Below are 23,855 nucleotides of genomic sequence, written 5' to 3' on the forward strand. Positions count from 1 at the left end.
GGGAGCGGACTTAGGGGGTCAGTCGTTGGGATGCGCATGCGCAGACAGAGTGTGCGAGCGGCGGGCCTTGACCTTTCGGGAAAAAAAAACTCACGGACGGTGACAGCGAGGCGGATAACAGTCTTCAGTACCTGCTGGACTTTGAAGCTGTGGATTCTGGGACTGTTAGAAAAGGTAAAACATTTCCATTAAAACCTTATTACTGTTTTGTTTTTGTTACTCGTCATTGTAGCTTGCTGTTAATGTTGTGCTAACAGTAGCGATTAGCTAGATACGTTAGCCGTTGAGGTCAGCGCAATTTAGTATCCGGTATACAGAAACAGTTTTCCTAACAAAACCACTGTTATAATTAAGTGAAGCTGCTCCCAGCTAATTTGAACCTTTGGCTTCTAAAATATGTGGTTCAATTGCGTGCTGCGTACATAACCTAATGTCAGCTAGACCGAAATTAAAATTTAATATATTGTTAAAGTCACTAAAATGGCGCCTGAAGCCTGTTATGACGTGAGCTCTGTGTCTGCTCTAGAAACTCTGAAAGTCTGTAGATCTGAGCCGTACATTAAATACTCACATGAACCTGTACTTTGAATTCTGTATGAGCTGTATAAAATACAGCTATGCATAAGTGTTTTGAATGAATAATTAGATTAGATAACTCTTTATTGTCTAATAGAATTATATAGAAATGAATAGAAAGTGGTTCTTTAGACTGATGCCATAGAAGAACCTTTTTTGGTGCCACAAAGAACCTTTCAAACAATGGTTTCAAACATGAGAAGGTGTGTCTTTGACTGTTCCTGCATAACTTAGTTTCGGACTAGTTGACAAGTTATGCTCTGGTCATTTGATGTTTCCAAGATAGATGTTCTTTTGTAATATAGTTACATTTTTTTGTATATTTCATTTATCCACCATCATACATACAAGCTAAGAAGAGGTCGTTATACTAACAAGAGGTATCAACGCTGGGCCAAAGTTCAGCACATGGTTAAAGTTTGTAATCCAGCCAGGGTGTAAATATCACTCAGCAGCCAGAGCTGAAGCAGGTAGCATCAACACATAAATCTACTCTACCCGGCTTAAATCACAAGAGCACCTCTGACCAAAAAGCTGTAGATTTTTCTTGTTTGCACAAATTAATCCAGATTCACATTAACTGTGTTCACAGCTCCAACAAAATGAGGAAGAGGAGGGGCAGAAACACAATTAGATTGAATTACAATTGGATGGAAGGCGAGGACAAGAAGAAGGAAGCTTAGGATGAGGAGGAAGAGAAGCAGCAAGAGCATCTTTAGGGATCCCTATGATGTCATTGAGGTTTGTTTCATTAATATGGTCCTCTCACAAAGACCGATGACATGTTTTAGTTCACGTACTTCCTGTATTAAATAGTGATATGCAAAATGTTGTGAAAAACCATGGAGCAGGTACGTATAGTGCATCTGCAGGTAAATGAAAATCAAATCTCTAAGACAGACTGAAATCTGTATATTTATCACCCTTATGATAAAACCCATGTCAGCCATTGGTTTATGGACTTTGTATTTTGAAGCCTCAGCATTTGCATTATTGCTGTTGCTATGTTGGGACCATATTAGGATGAGGGATCAGAATCTGGAGTCATGCACACTATTATTTCATTTAGTGTGTATCCATAAGATTCGTACAGCAGATCCAAGTTGTGCCTTGAAAACAGGAAAGTCGTCTGCATAGAGGAGAACTGTAATAGCAGGCTTGTACAAAGTGAGGCTTTGTGCACTCGTTTTACTTCTGTCACCCTGTTTTGATGCAGATTTCACTTGAAATCAGGCAAGAACTGGACTTATTTTTTACAATGTGTTCTTGTGAATTGATTGTGTATCGCATATGTTTGATTGATTTGACTTTCTGCAAGACAACAGTCGTCCACTGGCCAAAACAATTTTCCAAATACCTCCACGTGATCAAGCCTGGATTTAGAAAAGAATAGCAAAAAAAATCTGCACCTCCTGCTTCAGATGCAATTTGTGTTTGTGTGTTCAGAGGCAGCGGCGAGAGGGGAGACCTCGGGTCATCCAGCTGGAGAGCCTGACCAGGAGGAGTCGAACATTAACTCAGCTCTTCCAGGGCACCCTGCAGACTCTGCTGCTGGCATCGGCGAGGGATGACGTGAACGCCAAACTGGAGTCCATCACAGGTCAACTGCAGGTATGCGAGTCAGACCTTCTGAGGAGGGTTTCACTTTTCTCTCTTCTTTATAATTGACTCTTTTCTCTCTCTTTCAGCTCCTTGTCTCAGAGTGGGAGGGATTTGAAGCACAAAGGGAGGAACTTGTCGTTTGGTTGGCTGATATGGATGTCCGCCTGAGTGAGGTTGACCAGCTGACAGGAAACACCAGTGAAAACCTGAAACAACTGCAGGTGTGGGCTTGTTTTGATATGACATATATTTGATATGAAACATACGTCAGAGACATTGTCCTAAACTGGACTAACAAAGGGCCATGAGTACAACATGAAAAGTACATTACAGAGCGTAAGGCTGAAGTTCATTGATCATTTTAATCATAAACTTGTTGTTGAAATGTTTTTACTGAACATGCAAACATCTGCTGATGAAAATGTGTTGATTTATTGGTCTGTTATGAAGCTATTGCTATTTCTAACGTGTTTTATCACTTTCTGATGTTTTATTAATTAAACAATACATGTATTATTTGTTGTGTTATCTGTAGATATAGTATTTATATGTGTGTATATGTATATGTGTGTGTATGTGTGTGTGTGTGTGTGTATATATATATATATATATATATATATATATATATATATATATATATAATTATTACTGTTTAAAACACTAATATGTGACATGTATTAGTAGTGATGTTGTGCTGAGGGTTAAAATGCCTTTTTGTCTTTTGGTAACTACAAAATGACAATAAACCATTAATATATGTCTATGCTGTGCTCGTATTTATTTTACCCTGCTCAAATTCAATTTATGATGCATTTTATTTTGAAAGATTTAAAATGGTTTTTTAAAGAACCACTCAAAAAAGGTTCTTTAAAATGGTTCTTTTAAAGAACCATTTTTAAAAAGGTTCTTTGAAAAACCATTAAAGGTGCCCCAAAGAACCATTTCTTGATGGTTCTTTGGGGCACCTTTAATAGTTCTTCAATGAACCACTGAAAGAAATGGTTCTTCAAAGAACCATTGTTTGAAAGGTTCTTTGTGGCACCAAAAAAGGTTCTTCTATGGCATCAGTCTAAAGAACCACTTTTGGTTCCAGTTGGCACCTTTATTTTTCTGAGTGTGGGCTCGAATTACTGACAGAATGTAGAGAAAGTATATTCATTAAGCCAGATTAGTTACAGTTAAATGGTTTTTGCTCTCTCATTGAGCCACTGATATCATTTGAACAAAAGATACAATAATAGACAGAATAATGCACATAGCATCATCTAACTTGTCGTGAAACAACAATCCTTACTCCAGCAGCTGATAAACTGCATCTAAAACTCTCAATCGGATCCCACACAAAAGGGAAATGTGCTGTTTCTGTTGCTATGAGTTATGGGAAAAGATGCCCGTGAATTTTCGCTGCCTGCTCTTCTTTGCACTGTATATGTATGCGGATGTCTATGACATGCCGGGCATTGTCAGCGTACAGAATGCACTCTTTGGCAGCCCCCTCGGTGAAACAGCACAGAAAGTCAAGGAAAAGAAAGGAAAGCGAGGAAGAAGGCGAGAAAGTGCCCACATGAGTGTGACATAGGGCTGCTGGACTCATTTGCTCACCATGACAACCATGCAGAGTGGAGGCGGAGGGCCGGGGGACCCCTGGCTTTCCGGGCCAGTACAATACGGAGAGGCACGGCTGTCTTAACCCCGGTGACATCCCCGTTGTCAGCGGGTCAAATGCTTGAATATCAATGAACTGACTCCGTGCCCCTTGTAGTGGTCCTCAAAACTGTCCAGTTCACATAAGAAGCTCTCGCTGTTCTCTCTGACCTCTCCTGACCTGCTTCCAGCCTCTTGCTGCATTCACACTTACACCACAGGGTTAAACAACACTTAATCAACACACACGTGCATTGCTGCTTCCAGTTTATTTCTTGTCTGCTAGAGTAATTCCCAACCAGTTTGATTCCCAACCAGTAACTGGCAATGAAATTACCTCTGTAGCTTAATGCTATATAGAAAATATGTGCTAAAATAACTAATTTCAGCATTAACGGTGAATATATTTATTTAAAACTATATTTATATGAATTAAATCTGGCTTACACACACTGATTACACAGTAAAAGTTAGTAAGTGTAAAGAAATGTCTAATGATCTTAGAGAAGCAATTGTTGCCGCCCATCAATCTGGGAAGTGTTAAGTAAGGCAATTTCCAAACAACCTGAAGTTCATCATTCTACAGTGAGAAAGTGGAAAAGCATTCAAGACAGCTGCTAATCTTCCCAGGCGTAAACATGCCAGCAAAGTCACACCAGCATCAAGGTGATCAAAGAAACTGGAAAAAACCCAAGCATGGTGGTAGCAGGGTGATGATTCAGGCTTGTTTTACAGCAGCGACACCCGAGTCAAAGTTCAGACCTTAACCAGACTGAAACGCTGTGAAAGGAGCTTAAAAGAGCTGTGGATAAACAAATGACTGCAAACCTGAGTGAACCAAATCACTGAGATGTGACACACTGATAAAAACAAACAGAAAATGATTCATTAAAGTGATTGCTGCTGAAAGTGGTTCGACAAGCTACTAAATCATGGAGTGTACTTAGTTTTTCACAGGACTGCATATGATTCTGTGAAAGCTTTTTTTTTTTTTGTTACATGACCGTACAGGAACATCTATGAACATCTGTTACTTTGTTGCCTAAGGTGTTGTCAGGTTGTCGATGAACTCTGTAGGTACCAGCCAGGCTCTAAATCACTTTGTGTTTTTGCAATAAAAAAGCATTTAAGTTCCATCTATGTTGAAGTTACTGTCAGTGACATGATGGAAGTGTTTCATATCAGCCAGTAATGACTGGGTTACCTGAGCTAGGAGTTAACAACCAAAACCATAGAAGGGGCTAAACTATGAAACTATGACAGAAAAAGCCAAAAATCCAAGGAAAACAAAAGAATCTTCACCATTAAAAGTGTGCTTATGATTACTATTAGTTTAAGAAAAAGACTAAATGTATGTACTGTACGTTTGGTTAGAAAGTAAGTAAGCGGGCGCTGGGTTAGCTCAGTGTGTTGAGTGGGCGAACACGTGCCATATGACTGACAGTGGCCAGCCTGCGTTCGAGTTTGAACTGTGGCCCTTTGCTGCATGCCTTCCTCCTTCTCTCTCTGCCCTTGCATTCCTGTCTTATCTTCATTGTGTCTATCAAATAAAGCGGAAAAAGCCCAAAAAATAAGGAAAAACTGAATTTTGGCTGAAATGAAAACTATAGTGTATAATCTGTCTAGAAGTCGGAAATTAATTTTCCTAACTGGCCACATGAGAAACTGGGGCTCTTATGTCCCTAAAAAAGCTGGACACTAAGCTTATCATTGCGCCCTACACAACAGTAAAGGCTGGCCTAAAGGACAGCACAGAGGCTCTATACATGGCAGCACAAGAACAAACTCCAAGCCACAGATCCATAGAGACAGGAGTCCATACCATAGCAGGCAGGACCCAAGTTGCAGACTGTGCAAAGGTGCCCCAGAGACGATCCAGCATATAGTAGCAATATGTAAGATGCAAGCTGGAACCGTTTTAACTGAGAGCCCTAACCAAGTGGTTGGGACAGTGTACAGGAACATCTGTGCCACATATGGATGAGAAGTCATCAAGTCCCGATGGGAAACATGATTAAAGGTGGTTGAGAACAACAGGGTTAAGATCTGGTGGGTCTTTGAGCTTCAGACAGATAAGCAGCCGTTGGCCAACCAACCAGACATAGTGGTGGTTGACAAGGAGCAGAAGACTGCAGCTGTGATAGATGTGGCAATCCCAGCAGACAGCCACACCAGGAACAAGGAGCATGAGAAGTACAGGAGCATTAGGAGCTATAAAAGCCAAACTGGAAGAGTAACTCCAGCAGATTCCAGATACAACATCGGAGGTCGTTGTCCAGAAGAGTGTATTCCCAGGAACAGATACTGTGCAGAACCATCAACCCCCTCCCGGGCACTGGCATAGGACCCGAGCTTGAGGATCACATACATACCACTCCCCATCCCCCAACATAAATATACACGCACATCCACAATATGTGGTTTTATCTTGTATTCATTAACATTCATGTTCAGTTGTTATTAAAAAAGACATGATGGATAGAGTAAATGAACGGGTGCTTGAGCTCATCGGATAGAATCGGGTGGGTGGATCAGACAGAAGTCATCGGACACAGCAGAGCCAGAGGAAATCATTTTGTCTGTAGAGAGCTTATGCAAACAAAAGCAGTTTTCAGAATACATGAGCAAATTCAAAGCAGGGTTTCTACAGCAGCTGCACCCATAGTGTCAATCTACAGCTAGCTGCGCATTTTCTGTTTAACAGAACACATTGTTGTCTTCCACACTGCTCCCTTTTCTGTCTTGAAGGACAGAGGAACAGAAGCTTGTCTTTTGTACTAGCCATGTCGTTTGTGATGTGAGGCAATGATCAAACAGAGAACTGAATTTAGTTCTTCATTTCTTTGTGCACCGCGTTGTGAACGATAGTAAACAGGCCGGGCAGGTGTCGTGCAGTAAATATGCAGACACATAGTTTCCGTGCATTTGTCAAACCAGTTTACCACAGCGTGAGATGGTTTGGGCTGGAGCCTGTCTCCTGACAGCTGTTTTATGGGCTAGAATCAGTTTTTTATTTGGCCATGGAAATGTTGGCTTTGCTCACATCTGCTCTCAAACACTCTGACATGAAGAATGGATCCTTTTTGGAAATCCTTCTATCCCAGTGTACCTAAAAATACAAGCACATTTTATTCAAGTGTTGACAAGTTTATTGATATAAACACAGCTTGAGCATCCTTAAGTCTAACTTTAAAAGGTCAGAAAATACATTTAAGGTATGAAAAAAGATCTTAAGTCATAAAGTCACGATATCAACAAAGACAGCAGGGGGTCAGCAGTGTTTTAAACAAGTTGCAACATACAGATTAGCCTCTTAAGTAGGTCATTATTTTCAACTTTGGCCTGATAAGTGGGTCCTGACCTCTTCTCTGGGTACATTAGCTGCTGCAGCCATCACTCTCATTACTATTATCAGGACCAGACAATCTGGCCTGCAACCAGTGTCCAGGAAACCCAAGATTCCTTTGCCAATGCTACGGCTTGATTGCTCAAAGGAACACATGTACCGGTATCAGATACAGTTGCAATAACCAACAATAAAGTCGTTTATCATCTCCTCAACTGTTCCTCGGTACTTATCCCAAATTGCTTCCAGTCCTGTCACTGCGTAAAGCAAGCTGGGAGCAAAATGGGACATTGCTTTGGAAAACTGTAGACCAACACATGTTATGCGTTGTGCATGCCCATTCATATTAACTTGATGCCCCAAGAAGAAAAAGGAATTTTTGGCCAGAGCAAAGAAAACTTGGGCAAAAACCTGAACAGAAAAAAACAAAAAAACAAAACACAAGCAAGCTAACAAACAGCACAGCCGCGCTCTCCTGTAGTTTAATACTTTGAATTGCAAATCAGTGGGTGCAAAATTCCATGAAAAACGTTTTGTTTATGTCTTCCTGTTGTTGTTATGCATTCATAGATTACAAAGTCCAGAGCAGCTTCTTGTCTGGTGGAGTGTATCTAAGTTAGCGTAGCATTACTTATGCAGTTCAGTGTAATTCTGATGTATTTAGTCAGGCTATGCTAATAGTATTATATTGGAAGAGCGTCAAAAAGGATGTTTAATAAAGCAGCAACCCAATAAACAGCACCACTTATATAAACTGCTTTTTGAGACATTTTTCCGGTATACATTTCTATCTTTAAGATTGTCATCGTAGCTCTACAATAGAGTGTTTTTAGTCTACTTTTACACCAGTAAAACATCTACTTCTGCATGGACCAAATCCGCATGTCAGCTGACATCTAGATGATTTAAGGGCACTGAGATGTACACAGATGAATATGAAATACAGCATATAATTCATTTTCAGTCATCATTTAAAACAGGCAACCCTTATAGTCAAGTGGTCGGGGTACAATAATATTGAGGTTCTTCTGGAATTTGCAGTATGGCCTTTAACTTTATCAGTAAGCCAAATCAAACTATTGCTAATCTGCTGTTTGATCTGCATTAAAAACCAAACTACATCTCGCCTTGTTGCCATCTTTTGCATGGAGTTAATATTAAAATAGTCACATGCCTGCCTGAAGTATATTCCGCCAACAGGACGGGGATATTATTTCCCAGTTTATGTGACAGTTGATTGTGTAGTTTGCTTTCATGTTCTCCCCCTCTGTGCCATCTTTCTTTGTTAAGTTTGCTGAGAGTGTCTTTGAACCACAGGCATTTTCTCTCAGCGGTGTTCATGAGCCCTGCCAGATCCATCATCATCCCTCTCCCTCTGCCTCTCCCTCTATAGCTCCTATACTGTCTGTAAACTCGCGCGCACGTAAATACATACACATGTCGGCAGCCTCCCGCTGTGCCTGTTCTCTCTACTCCTCCATCAATCCTGTCACTGCCATCATAACATCTCTGAAAAATGCCCCTACATGTGATGAATGCACACAGGGTTGCTCCCATACATAGTTGCAAAGAAATATAGCAGTGACCTCGTACGAAGGAGAGCCGGCCCATTCTGGTGTTTTGCTGTGTTTTAGAGTTATCTGAGCTCGTAGCAGCGTGGATTACGAAGGTGGCATATTAAAGTCTGCTGCTTAGACACCGTGGCAAAACTTGCTTCCAGCTGACACCAGACTCTTGCCTTCTCAGTCACGTTGCAAGCCCATGGGTGTCACCGCACTCGTGAAGCAGCTCGCTTTCATCTGATTGTTTTGTGTCGAATGTTGCATATCCGTTGTTGCCATAGCAGAGAACAAGTGCATCAATTCAACTTGCCAAAACACAAAGATATGACTGGTCATTTCTCTGTTAAAGCAATTTGCACATTAGGATTTTTCAGATTCTTGCTGAGAGTTCAATGAGGCGATTGCTACTGCCAATATCGATCAAAAATCCCTATGCAACTGTTATCCAATTTCCATATTTTTCACACTGCTTTTAGTGTATAATAGTTCCAGATGAATGCTTTAGCTCTCGTGAAACAAAAGTGAGTCTTGCTGTGAATGCAGTTCTGAGGGAATTTTTGATGAATAGCTGCAAGTTATTGGATTTCCCATCCCTTATATTGTTTGCCAGATATCATTGTGCATGCTTTCACATGCAACAAGCAAACAGGCAAAGTCTCTGGAAAAAAATAGACTCAAACTTAAGGGAGGAAGCTGGCATACAAAGCAGCACAATTGAAAAATAGCCCCGAGTTGCCATACTCTGGTCCTCAGAGGAAGTTTGCCACTGCCCTGCTTGCATATGCGGGGGGAGTGTCTGTTTGCACAGGTCTCTGTCAGTTAACACTAATCTGCCTGATCTCCACCTCAAAGTCACTCACTTCTCCACATGCAAATAAACATATTCAGTCCTCTTTCAAACCAAAGCTGTTATCAAACACTTGTTTGATCAGCAGAGGGCTTTTGAGGCAGTTCATTATGCATTTGAAGAAAAAGGGCCCTGCCCCCGCCTTACAAGGAGAGAACACATTGTTGCCAGGTTTTTATGTAATTACTCTCACCTTCAGTCGCGGCCTGGAAATAAGACTGGGATGTATGTGTGTGTGAGAGAGCTATTAGTGCTGCTCTTTGTTGCAGATTGGCTTTATATGCTGTACTCTACATTGCCCTAGTTTCTTTGCTGTATAGATCAACTCAGAACATGAAGCTCACCCACTCTTCCTCCAAACCAAAGCCCTTAGAACTCTGGATTTTTGTACCACAAGAACTTGAGGGATGATAGAGAGCTTTCATTGCATGCTATGATAATGCTTTGGTCTTTGAAACTTGCAGCTCTCTCTGTCTGTCTTTCTCTGTGCATTTTCCTTTTGTTTTGTTTAATCCAGTAACCCTCTGAGTTTCTTCTTCAAGAAGAAACAAGGCTGTTTCATTTGTCAACTTTTTTCAAAAAGATTCTGGTATAGCCAAAGGAGTCAGAACCCTCCAAAAAGAGACAGATTTACATCTAAAGTAGCTTTCTAATAAGAGAAACAAGAGCCTTGAGTGGGTTTGGGGCACTGGGAGCAGACGTGATGGCGGAAGCCCATTCTCCTCTGAGAAGCAGCCGAATTCCTTTGTGTGTATGCTGCATGCGTGCGCGTCATGTATGCGTCTAGGACACTGAGAGGCTAAACATTGCTTTCCAAATAGACAGGCCTGAACTAGTAAACAGGTGCTGCCGGAGCAGCTGAGGATGAAGACATGGGGCGTCTCCATAAAGCCTTGATCAAAGAGAAGTTGCCTGAGCCGCCAGTCATCCCAGCAACTTGATTTATGCCACTGTGTCAGAGTACTTTATGAGTGCTTGAAAAAACAGCGGATAATAGTGCATAAGTTCCTCTGTGGCCTTTCATACAGCTACAGCACAGAGTAGAAGGCGTCGCCACTTATTGAAACAAAAGCATAGGCTTCAGGTTTTGACTGGCGATGTTTACTTGACACTTTCCCTCTGAAGCTGAATCTGCCGTTGACACGCAGAGGACGCTTAATTTATGTTCGTAATACCGCTCTTTTCTGCAAAGACACCTAACATCAGCTCAATTACAGAGTGTGAAAAGCTGAAAATCCTGGCTTGCTGGCAAACCAGTCAAATTAAATTAAATCAAATAATTATCAAAGGTTTGATGCAATTTCAACAACACTGATCACAAGCAAAAGCCCCCCTTTCCCCCCTCCCTTTTTTTTGTCAACACATCATAAACGCATGCCTGCTGCTATCGCCAGCACAGCACGGCAGAAAGAGTACGGAACAGGAAACGGATGGAGTATGTGGGTGACGGGATTCATCCTGGTGGAATTTTAAGATACGTGCATCTGAGATTCATCAGCTTTAGTCATGTGGCTGTGGCGGGATTCCCCGCTTGGTCAAATAAAACGCATCCTTGCAAGAAACAAGCATTCACTAGAGAACACCATGAGACATCAGTTGTTTCACTTTGGCAAGAGGCTGCCTGTGATGTGATGGAATGAGACTTTTAAAAACATTAATACAGTTCAGTGTGATTTCAAGATTTCTTGCCAGCATTACTATGCCCTTGCTCTGAGCAGGATTTTTTTTTCCCCTTTGAAGAGAGCAAAAGAAGAGAAGTGAAGCCTGCTTGGCTGAAGAAGCCCCGGAGGGGGGTGGTAACTGTCATTTTTATTTACAGCCTTCCCAGACACCTCCAGGGCTGTTATCCAGGTGGCCTCTGTTGAAGCTCTCAGAAGAACTCACACCTTTTTCGCAACTCAGAGTATCAATAGACACCGGCTGACTTTGATTCAGCCACATAGACTTTGTGAGTCATGTGCTTTTGACTGTTAAAACGGGTTGGGTTGACGCTGGAACTTGAATGCCCTGAGGGATAAAGCATTAATACACTTCTAAAACTTTATTAGACCAGAGAGGGCCCTCTAACATAGGATTTAAACTATTTTTTACTTCTATGGTACAGTCACAAAAAAACAAATATCTAAAAAAAAAAAAAAAAGGGTTGAAAGTGAGACTGAAAAAAGTGGAAATGGTTTTATACTCAAAACTATAGCTTTACCCTTATTTGTTGCCATCATCTCTCAGATTCATGTTTTCCCATTGCTACCACAGCAATGGGAAAACATGAATCTGAGGTTCAAGACTAGACTTGTGCATGCACCTTAATATTTTGACAATGGAAGGACACTAAACATCTCAGTATACGACAATGTATTCAGTTTGCTCACGCTTTAAAGAAAAAATAAATCGCCTCAGTCAATATGTAACTACTTCAAATCCTGACCAGATGTGTCTTTAGAAACGTCACCGTGCCCTGCTGATAAGAAGAGAAGAGATGACAGATATTCTGTATTTTGGTTTGCAGCGGTGCTCTTTTCAAAGTCAAACCCTTCAAACAGTCTAATCCTGTCCTGAATGAGAGCTGGATTATTGTATAACCCTTTCATTGATGCGCACCGACACATGCACGCAGCGAGAAAGTGAGACGGAGAAGAAAAGAGAGAAAGAGAGAGATGACGAAGGAAGACTAAAATAAAGTTCTATATTCACTTCAGCTGTGGCTGAAGAACCGGGCTTACATAAGCATGCAGCATAAAGACAGCGAGGAGTGCAGAAAATCATTAACACTGCAATCAAAGCGCTGATTCAAACCACTGATATTTGGTCCAATAAACATGGAGGTTAAACCGCTTGACTGCACCCGCTTTCGCTTTTCATCTTTAAAGAAAGCCACTAACAGTTACAAATGTAAACACAATCCCAATCCTAATGACAACATCTAAAGCCACCACATCAAGTTCTGAGGACACAATATTAATGATATCTCTGGGACAAAATATTGAAAACACTGAATAAATATGCCCATTAGTGACAGTGCTGCCTAACTGTAATGTTTTTATGACACTGACTGTGTTTTTTTTTTCTGCTGTTAGTCATCTTTAGCCACACATTTCAACTGTTTCCTCAAGAACGTTTAAAAACAAGAATCGGGACACAGCGACTCATTTCCACTCGACTTGTGCATCACTTCTCCTGTTCCCGCACTTATTAATTTACCTTTTTTCAGACGTGTTAATATATATTTTCCATAAGCACGATCAAATGCATGCGCACGATTTATGAGTTAATGTGGATCTCCCATAAGCTACTAACCTGCTAATAAAGAACTACAGATATATTTTTTGCTTAATTTTATATTCTTATAAAAATTCCAGATAGAATAGTCAAAACCTAGCTCTTAAGCACATATATAAATTAAGGTTAATGGTTTAAATGTTTAGTACGCATTAAAATTACTCCCTGTATATGATAGTGGGGGTAAAAAAGAACAACAAAAAAATCTCACAAGCTTAACGTGTCTCACGCCAACAGGGAGAACAACAGCACAGCAGCCACACAAAATTCCAGCTTTACAAACATTTAAAACTAGAACGTTTTATTACTTTTCTATAAAATCTCAACTTTTCAGAAATATATACAAATGTTCCCTTGTGCTATAAAACAGCAAAGAAAAAAAAAACAGCATTTACAAATAACTTTTCTCAGTACTGAGTGCTTGATTAATTTATGGCATGGATTTGCCTCACAATGGGGCAGTTCTGAAGGTCTCGAGCGCCTTTCAGCAACTGCTCTCAGTCCAGTTTAAACATATATGGCACTGCATTGATTTCCATTAACAGAAAAAGCCTCCAAACACACCGGTCATCTCTCTGACTATTTGCCATTAATGTCTATGGGGTTCATCATGCATTGTCTGTAATCGGTCAACAACAGTACAAGTGTTGTTTTGGCTGTAATGAAAAACATCTATTGCACATTATTCAAGTAACCCCACTGCACATCCAAATGGTTTATTCCACTCTTTTTGTCTCTGGAACAATAACTTTTTTTTCCTCTAGGATAAGTGAATCCAGGAGTAGCAGATTTTTCTCAAACAAAGGCAGCTCTTGTTGTGTGACATGGCTCAAGACTGAACAAAACCCCCATGTTGTATTACCTTCGATGCATATTGCATAAATAAAACATGAAGCTTGATTCATTTGATGGCACTGATCATTAGAAGTCTTGTTTAGGGCTTTAAAAGTATTTTGGGGGTTTGCACAAAGAGAGTCAGCTCATACACATGTTGGAGGGGGGCGTGTGGGCTCGTATTTAGTGTTGGGCCCTTTGAGAGATGGGTGAGGTTTAATGTAAGGCCTGCTGCTGGTGAACACACTGGCAGCCTTCCGCCTCGTCCTCTTCTTTATCTTCCTGCTGAACACGTTCTGCCATGACTGCAGTGTCTTTGAGGTCCAGATCCACATGCCGCTGGTGATGCCCACCACCAGCAGCATGAAGATCTTCACCATGAAGATTTCGACAGCGGGGATAGAAGCCTTCATGATGCAGTCGTCGGACTCTAGCCCGCTGCTGCTGCATTTCTGCTCCCCTGCGAGAATGCGCCAGTAGTCCATGTTGAGCCTCTCGTAGAAATAGCAGGCGATGACGCAGGTGGCTGGGACAGTGTAGAGGACAGAGAAGACTCCGATGCGAACCATCAGCTTCTCAAGCTTGTCTGTGTTCTCTCCCTCGGTTTTCATAATCTTGCGGATGTGGAAGAGTGCAACAAAGCCGGACAGCAGAAATGAAGTGCCGATAATGAGATAGCAGGAGAGAGGAATGAGCACAAAACCTGTGAGAGCTTTGACATCCATGCTGCCCACGTAGCAGACGCCCGTCAGCTCGTCTCCGGCCACCTTCCTCATCACCAGTATCATGATTGTCTTTATGGCAGGGATGGCCCACGCTGCCAGATGGAAGTAGCTGCTGTTTGCTTCGATGGCCTCGTGACCCCATTTCTTCCCAGCAGCCAAGAACCACGTGAGGGTCAGGATAACCCACCAGAGGGAGCTGGCCATGCCAAAATAATACAGAATGAGGAACACAATAGTGCAGCCTGTGCTCTCCAGACCCTCCTGGATAATATATTGGACCCCGTTGTCTCTGTCGCAGGCTATTCTGTCAGCTCCCACAAAGAGCCGAATGAGGTAGCCCACAGAGTAAACACAGTAGGACATGGAGAGGAAGATGATTGGTCTCTCGGGGTATTTGAAACGCTGTGGGTCAATGAGGAAAGTGAGCACTGTGAAGGCGCTGGAGACAAAGCACAGGATGGACCAGATGGCCATCCACACCAGAGAGAACTGCTTGTCTCCCTGACTCCAGTACACATCCACTTTTGGGTAGCATTTGGGGGCACAGGACTCACTCTTCTCCACAAAGTGGAACTTGCCTGGGTTGCTGCACATCTGCTTGCTGCCACTGTCTTTAGGGTGAAGGTCCTGCCCACTCAGAGGCCGCTGCAGCCTGAAATCCGGAGGCTGGGTGTGGGAGACTTTGGGAGGTTCGTCCGAGCCATTGTTGGGCGCCTCCATGCAGAGGTTGTTTGGGTCATTTTTGGTAGGCAGACGTGAGCAGTCCAGAGACTCCGGCCAGGGGAAGTTAAAATGTTCCAGGATGGGAGAACATTTCAGCTTGACCTGCTCACACATAACTCTACACGCTGGAATGGGGTTTGACACCTGCTCCGTGCACATGGGAGCATACAGTGAGCAGAGGAAAAATCTGAGGTGGCTGTGACATCCAAACTGTATGAGGGTGGCAAACTCCTGCAGCTTTATCGCTGCCTCTTTTTGGTCATCATGGCCCATCAGATTTGGCATGCGAGTCATGTTGTAGCCAATGTCTTTACACTGAGGGATGGTGATGTGCTGACATCTCCCCTCTCCTGACCAGTCAGGATCTATTGAGCTTATGGCTGAGCCCCTACTGCTCAACAGCAGCAGCACCAGCGAATAGATAAGGCTCACTTTAACAGCTGAACACATTGTGTTGTTTTAATAGAGGCAAAAAAACAGCTAAATGTTCACCAAAACCTCAGACACACAAGTTTCTTTCATTAAAAAAGTGAGCGATGAATCCAGGCTGGCGATGGCGGTTATTGGATCAATGTGGAGAAACTTACTCAGCTCTCCGTAGCAGGACCATCGCTTCCTCACTTTAAAAACTGCAGATTTAAAATATCAAAGATAAATCCCGCGACGGTCCGAACACGGTTCCTCGCTGGAAGTGTGCCGTCTGGTCCATGCTTTCAGTTTGCGGCTTCGGTGCAGCAGCTACTTGTTCCGTCTCCTGCGCTGTGAATATCAGTCTGCTGTGCGTAAAAGAGAATTTCTTTGTGCCCCGATGTGTTCCCCTCTTGTTTCCAAAAGTCTCACCGGCTCGCCTTTACGCTCCATGGCACTTTCCGAGAGTCTCTCTCTCTCTGTGGCAGATTTCAGTCATTGTGTGACAACTTTAAAAAACAAAAACAAACAATCTCCCTCCAGCTCTTTATCCGACGGTCATGGCTGCTCGCAAGGCAACGGGGACAAATAAGCAGTCAGCAAAACAAGTCGAACACATATCGGTCTCTATAAATGTGTCCCAGAAACGCAGGATTATGCTCCCTCTGTAAGTAGGCAGTTGATGCTTTTGGTGGCAGTGCTCGTCTGAGCTGGTCGGAGCCTCCGTCCCGGTCTAACCTGCCAAAAGATCCGCCTTCAAAGACAGCTAATTTGCATAAGAAAGCTGACACTGACACGCGGATTATTTTCAGATCGTGCGGAACAGCTTGTTCATTACAGCGCTTTCAAAGGCTCGCAGCAAACTTCCTTCTCTCTGTTTGTTTGTGCTCAGCCACAAACTTCGAGGCGCATTTTAAGAGAATCACCAAAAATATTGCGCAATATGGCTCACGGCCGCACTGGTCCACCAAAAGCAGCCACGGTTCATATTCCAATTGCATTTAGTTAAAAATAAAAATAAAATGCAAGTGTAGATAATGTTTTCCTTTAACTTTTTTCGCATTTAATTCTTTCCCTTTGCAAATATTTACAATATATATCAATTTTGATAAACGATGGAAATTTTTTTATATTTATTTAACACCATTTAAGACTTTTAAAATTCTCAATATAATTCTATACTATAAATCTAAAAGTCTCAATCAGATATCAAACATCAATAGATGTTTTTTAATAAGTGTTTGATGTAATCTAGGCAACAACAGTCATGCTCTCAAATCTATTGAATAATAAGGTAGTAGATTATCCTATGGTTGTAGTACAACCATGCAACCAAGTACAGCAAATCACAGGCTAAGTAAGCTGTAGTCAGTTTGGAGATTCTGGGTTATTAATACTTAAATTTAAGCTGCATTTTAATATTGCAGCTTTTCCAAAGGGATCTAACTGTACTGTTTTATATGACTTTTACACTCAAACGGTATCATATTTTATCTGTTCCAAAGTACTACACGTTAGGGGAGAGCACAGTGGCCTCACATTCATTTTAAAGTATTCATTTAAAGTACTATTAGGCCTTTTCAACTCCGTATAAGTTCAGAGTACAGAGAATTAAATCAGAATCCTCTCGGTTTTTAGAGCCAAGTTTCCAAACCAGTAACATGAAGAATAGAACAAACCAACCAAAATGTTACAGACGTATTCTTTTAACTGTGAAAGAAAGGAATCTGACTGCATTGTGTCGCAATCATCTCTGGGCAGTCTTTAACAAACAACAAAACACTCATGAAGAAAAGCCAAAACACACAAGGATAATGGTAAAAGTATGTCCAGTTTTGGGAGCTGTTTAGGATTCAGCAGTACAAGAATCTGGGTGCTCTGGCCAACGTTGCAAACGCATAATTCAACAATACCTCGCAGACATTTCCTGCCTTTTTTCCAATGAAGGAAGCCATTCTGCAAACAAATAAGAAGGTCAAATTCCTTTTGGATCTGTGGTCCTAAAGTGGTGCCATTGTTCTATTGTCAAGCTTACAGAGGTACACTTGCAGCAGTAAATAAATTTACTGTTTAACGTCTCCTACAGCGACACTTCCATTCTCACCAGATCAGGTCAATTTCAGCTTTTTTTTAAAAATCTTTTTTTTTGGATGCTAATTTCTTCCATCACATTTCAATGCAAGCAAAACTGAAACGTTAAAGAGTAAATATTAGGTTGCTGTCCCAGACAAATATCTGAAAATAATTTGGTATGGATAAACCACTGGGCGTTTCAACTTCTGTGCACTTTGCTTGGTCTTGCTTTCTCTGATGGTTTCCTGCAGGTGCACCGGTTTCCTCCCACTCTTAAGACATGTGGATTGGCTGAACTGACCACTTTTTCCACAAATACAAATACACTGATGATCTGTTCAGTTTTCACCCTAGCTCTTGTGCTTGTTAAGCTCCAACTCCCTGTGATTCAGAGCAGTACAAGTGGAGAGAGGATTTGACCACACTTTGTTCTTTTCATTATGCAGGCTTGTTCTCTAAACTATCTGTTTAACTTTAGTGGTGCTATATGGCAGGATGTGATGGCACAAGGGACTTTCTGCCTGTTTTGTGTGTGTGTGTGTGTGTGTGTGTGTGTGTGCGTGCGTGTGTGTGTGTGTGTGTGTGTGTGTGTGTGTGTGTGTGTGTGAGAGAGAGAGAGAGATCCTCCAGGCTTTGCTCACACTACCTTGTAGTGGTAAGATTTATACTGAGGCCTGGCTATGGTCTCCACTGCGGGTGAAATGCTGATCACAAGTAAACAGGAGTGCTTTTAGTGCATTTTTACAAGTCACTAAAGTGCTTTTAGAAGTATTTCAGAAATGTGTCCGAGCAAGAGAAACCCGGCACCAGCGTGCCTAAATGGCTTAAGCCCAGCATATCTTAGTGGTGGCACTTCAGCTGTTAGTGCTCAGCGTGAGGAGCGAGAGCATAAATATGGGGTATGAATACACTTATGGACACAATACCCTCCTCCTATGCAGCACATGTGCTCCTCAGATTTCATGTATCCAGCTGTTAACATTTTAGGTGCTCCGGTCCTAAATGTGAGTATAAAATACTTGATGTTCACTTCACACACTGCTTATATGTGTGCCTTGTGATGTGTCCACAGCCTTTAGCTGCTTACGCTAGTTTCATTTCCTGACAGATATAATATTTCCAAAGGGGAAATCTTTAGTTAAAGTCATTCTGGCGGGAAACGAAGAATAATAATGGAAACCATTTTCCTTTGTAATACAGCAGCAGTCCCCCCCCCCTTTTCTTTTTAATATTCGGACCCCTCGCAAAGATAAGGACAACAGCTGACCTGCCTGCTCTACCCCTCCCGCCCAACTAGAGCTCTATTAGTCTGCGGCTGATGCGCAGACGTAAAAAAATAAAAAGAGTTGACGGCTTTAATGTGAAGAATAATATAATATCTGCTTGCTCGCTGGGCCTGTTCTGCTCACCATTTACTGATCATCTGGCTTTTAGGAAACCTTGTCTGGCATTTTTGAAAGCAAATATCTGCCCTTATTTCCACTGCCTTTGGTGTAATGAAGCAGACAAGATAAAATTGTCACATAGTCTAATAAGAAGACACAGTCTGCTGGCTTGTTGTAATTCATCGCCTTTGTTCTGTTCTCGTCCCTGTCTTTCCTCCTGCCTCCTTCTCTTTAATGATTGTTTTGCTGGTCATGATGATATCTCTTTGAAAACGGGAAGAAAAAGAGAAGGAATCCGGCCTGTTCAGTCTTTAGCATCTGTCGCATCAGTAGCTACCACTGTCTCTTTTATGATCCTCCCCTCCCTCAGCATCCCCCCCCCCACCTTTTTTTATATACCCCCTCCTATAACTGATTCCTACTCGCACAGTCTATTTCTCTCTCTCTCTCTCTCTCACACACACACATGCACACACAGCAACTTTATCTCATCTCTGCAACCACAACAGTGCGACGAAGAAAAGCGGCACTGCTCCATCTCTGAGAAATCAGCAACTGTGAGATAATTCTGTAACTAATAAAGTGAAAGGGAGGGCCCTTTGATGGCTGAAGCTGAAAAGATATTTTATTTTTTGTGTGTGTGGGATTTGAGATGTGTGATTCTATGGAGCGAGCTCGCTCCCCTGCTGCTAGGCTCTGGCTGGAAGCTGGCCCCCCTCTGGCTAATGTTATGGAGAATCGGAGGAATTTTATGGCTGTCTTTTCCCTCAGCCCCCTTTTTTCTTTTGTTCCCCTTTGAAGAATGACTTTAGACATTTTATTTACATATTTAACAACGGATGAAAGAAATGAAGGGCGAGGAAGCAAAGCTCCTTGGGCTCTTAAGAGAATTTCAATCAGTAAAAATGAGTTGTACCTCGTGTCTTTTCTTTCTTTTTTTTTGCTTGCGTGGCTTCAAATTAGATAAAACACGCAACTATAGTGGTGACATTTCTGAAACTGAGGCCATCACCTCTCTGATGAGAGTGTGCCCAAAGCTGACTCGCTATCAGCAAGAGCAATCACAGTATTTCAGTTAATTGCCGCGCTTAGCTGACTGGCATGCTGTTCCAACATGTGAGGTATGCTATGGGAGAGATGGGGGGACGTTTTAGACATGTTTGGCATTGTTGGCGGCGTTGAAAGGGCATGTTGATTAAACGTACGGGTGGGGTAGCCCTATAATCTTCTTAACCAAGGCCCTCCTGCTCTTTCAGAGGGCACAATAAGAAGAAACAACACACTCAGTTGGAGGTGAGACTATTTGTCCACATGCCCTGCACATTGTCCAAGGATCCTGTTCTCCCTCCTGATCGCACACATTCAGCATTTAGCTCAGGATGATCCTATTTATCAACATAATCTGTTATTTTCTCTCTTATTGCCACTTAACAATGTGTGAAGAGGCTGGTGCCAAAAACCAAAAAAGAAAAAAGAAAGAAAAGAAAAATGATGGGAAAGCTATGGCATCTGGGCAAAGACAGTAGTAAAAAAATTAAATTAAAAAAATAAAGCAGTGTTTGAATATCAAAGCAAAATCTCTGCCCAATCTCCGTTAAAAACATCTTCTGCTTGCAAAACTGCTCGCAGAGATAATCCGGTGTAATAATATACATGGTGTTTCTGTCCTGTTTAAAATGCTGGAGCTTTACTGAGAGCACGGGTTTCTGTAAAGGGTCAGACGTTTTGAGGAAACGCATATGAATCAAATAATTAATTATTGAAGATCCCTGTCAACATCAAAGCCTCCAGTATTCTTTGCTCATATGGTTTAAATAGTCTGATAAAGTAACTTATTAATGAGGACTAATTTGTTTCGTGCTTTTTTTAAATTTTATTTTGCTTTGCTCAATTAAAACCTGCTTTGCTTCACTGCTGTCATTTATGGGCAGAGCTAAACCAGTTGAAGGTTAACCCTCTGACCTCATTGTTTGTGTATTCTGGTTGATAAGAGGACGTCATTGCATAATTATAACCTTCCCAAGTGTTTAGAGGGTAAATTAGCAATATGACTGGGAGAAGCTGTCAGCCAATCTGCAATAAACAGAGCTGTTGTAATGAATTTGGTTTGTTTTGAATCTTAATAACATCTGCGCCGAGGCTGCTTTGAGACGGCAGTATTAGTTTAGTGGGCTGTTCTTACATCATACCCTTTTATGTGGTGGTCGTTTAACCGCAAAGAGAAGCGGAAGGGAGGAAGTAGTAGTGGATGGAAGAGGAAAGGGGTGGGGGTTTGCTGGTGGAGCTTAAGATGAAGTAATGAACCAAAACAGATTCAAATATAAATGCTCGAAAAATGCATTTATATTTAAGAAAGTCACATCAGACCCAGCGGAGACGTTTGCGAGACTCAGTCGACTTTTTCTGTCAAGTTCTTAGAAACACAAAAGTGAATAAGATGCTATGGATGAAAGAGGAAGGGGGGGAAAATAAGTCAAAATGAGGGTAAACATTTTCTTGGGTGCATCGGTGAAGGACACTAATGGCAATATTATTACCCAAGGTCCTTGTGGGGGCACTTGAGTGTGAATTGCTAATCAGGAAGGGCTTCTCTGGTCTAATCCCTCTTTGAGTGGCCGGCCTGGAATCAGCACGTCTGGGGAGACTCCCCACTGCTTCTGGCTCTGGAGGCTCCATTCAATAGCGTAGCCCTCCTGTCCCATTCCCACAGTCCCCTCACACTGTGCAGAGCTGCCATGCATGTGCGCGCACACACATGTGCACAAACCTACACAAACGCACATCCTCCTCTAACCAAATTAGATTAGACCCTTCCCTTTCTCCCCAGCAAGGCGCTGGTCTTTTCTCTGCCTGGTCATTTATCCTAGCCCTTTTGTCTCTGCTTCATAAAAGAGAAACAAATTCCCAAACAGCTCCCCGCCTAAGAATTCACTGGTTTGGAAAAGGATGAGGGAAGGGCAGACATCTTTAGCGGACCTTAGGTGATGCTATAATATCACCGACCCTTTGGTGTGTCAGCTCTAATGATGTGTGTGTGTGTGGGGAGGGGGGGTGAACAGAAGTCTGGCAGTGCGGTTGGCAGAGCAGTGAGAACAACGCCAGCTGTGCATCATGTCAACCTGTTACCCCACAAAAACATTGACAGCAACACTAAGGATCTCTTTATTGTGCCCCCTCGCTAACATTGTCCAGCATTTGCTCAGCTCGGCCGTAAATCCTCCCTGACTAGAATAGATAAAATTCACTTGGCGAACGGTCTGCACAAGATGTGCACCAGTGTGTCCGAGTCCTCCAGTATTAGTTGTTTTGATTCCTTGTATCCTTGTAAACCAGTAATGGACACTGACGCATATAGGCAAAATAAAGGCCTCAGTTGAAAGGGTCTTTTGTAAGAAAGCCCTGGTGGAAGCTTATTCCTCCTGGTTCAATGTGCAGCCAAGCTATCCCAAAAGCAGCAAATTGAGATCAAAGCAAAATTAAAGCTGACTCGTTCAAAGCAAGATAAAAATGTGTGAGCCTGCAGCGATATTTTCTCTATTGATTTCCTCCTTTGCTTGCACTCCGTGGGACTGTGCTGGCTGTGCTGTGCTCAGCGCCAGCATTGGAGACTCTAAGGCTGCTGCAGGGAGAAAGGAAATGACTATCGATACAGACAGAAAAACACTGTCATAATGATCAGGGATAAACGGACTTCACAGAGTGTGTGAGATCTAAGTGATTGGGCAACTTTTCATTGCTTTCCAAATTTGTTTTCACTTTGCATTAAGACAAAGGGAAAAATAATGAGACCGTCTAATAGCAAGAGGCATGAAGCGCAAGCATAGGAATGGCATTGTCTTGTGCTGTTATTAGCTGTGATTCTCTCGCCAGAAGAAGGCGTGTAGAGCAAAGTTTTGTCATTGTCTTTTCATCTGGTGCATGGGTCTCTTTCTTTTTCTTTTTTTTTTAAGGAGCCACATGTGGAGTCTTTTTCTCTAAAGTTTATTTAGATTCGCAAGAACACTGAAGAGTGTCTTTCGCAGACGTTTCTCTGGCTATTTCTATTTGCTTTCATGTTCAGCGTTAGTGCGAAAAAAAGTCAGGCACAGCTGAAGTTTTCTTTTTGCCGCACAGCAGATATCTATACTTTGGAAAGACGTCATCTTTAATTAGAGAGAGAACTAGTTTGAATGCAAGGTTCCAATAATAATACAAAAGCAAACAAAATGTCTTTGTTAGGCTCAAACCAAAGTAATTATGGGTAATTTACCATCTTGCTGCTGCAAGGTGTGAAGGGATGAGTGAAGGTGCAGGTGACAGATTCAGTGCTGTGTTTGAAGTCCTGGGGAGGGATTGACAAGCCTTGCAGTGAAACCTGAGCAGGTATGAAGACAAGCTGGAACAATCAGTGTCTGTAACAAGCAGCAACCTCCGGGGCTGAAAAATGAAGCCAGCGCAGACAGTGTGGAACAAGTGCCAATAACTGCAGTTTCCTGAATAGCCACTTGAGGGTGGCACAGAAATACATCCCGATCAACCCGCTTGTTGCCAAATTTTACATCACAGATGATTATGTTTACTGCATAATACAAAAACAAAATCTAATTCTGACCTTCTTGGGGAAGGGCGAACATTCATATAGCTCACCTGTTTAAATTGCTGATATATGCATGTAAACTTGTGCGAGAAAGCTCACCAAACTCACAGATGAATAGAATGTTTTCCTTCATCGTGTGGTTGAACTTAATGCAACTCTAGGCTTCGTTTCTATTGGTCGCGCAAAGGTACGTCACAGCACGCAGCAGTTAAAATTGAACTGGGTTGAGTTTGGACTTGCTCAGCGCAGTGGGAAACCGTTATTGCGCTATGCAGTCA

General features: G+C 42.1%; 1 protein-coding gene across 1 annotated transcript; it reads right to left on the reverse strand.

Annotated features, from left to right (window-relative positions):
* Positions 1–13,833: 13,833 nt before the first annotated feature.
* fzd10 (frizzled class receptor 10) lies at positions 13,834–15,585 on the reverse strand. The gene has a single exon (XM_085367987.1). The coding sequence runs from the start codon at positions 15,583–15,585 to the stop codon at positions 13,834–13,836; it is 1,752 nt and encodes a 583-aa protein (XP_085224113.1).
* Positions 15,586–23,855: the final 8,270 nt, after the last annotated feature.

Source organism: Diplotaxodon limnothrissa, linkage group LG12 (genome assembly GCF_057381915.1).
Source record: "Diplotaxodon limnothrissa isolate DT_005_m linkage group LG12, D_limnothrissa_male_GT1.1, whole genome shotgun sequence".
Classification (NCBI taxonomy): Eukaryota; Metazoa; Chordata; class Actinopteri; order Cichliformes; family Cichlidae; genus Diplotaxodon; species Diplotaxodon limnothrissa.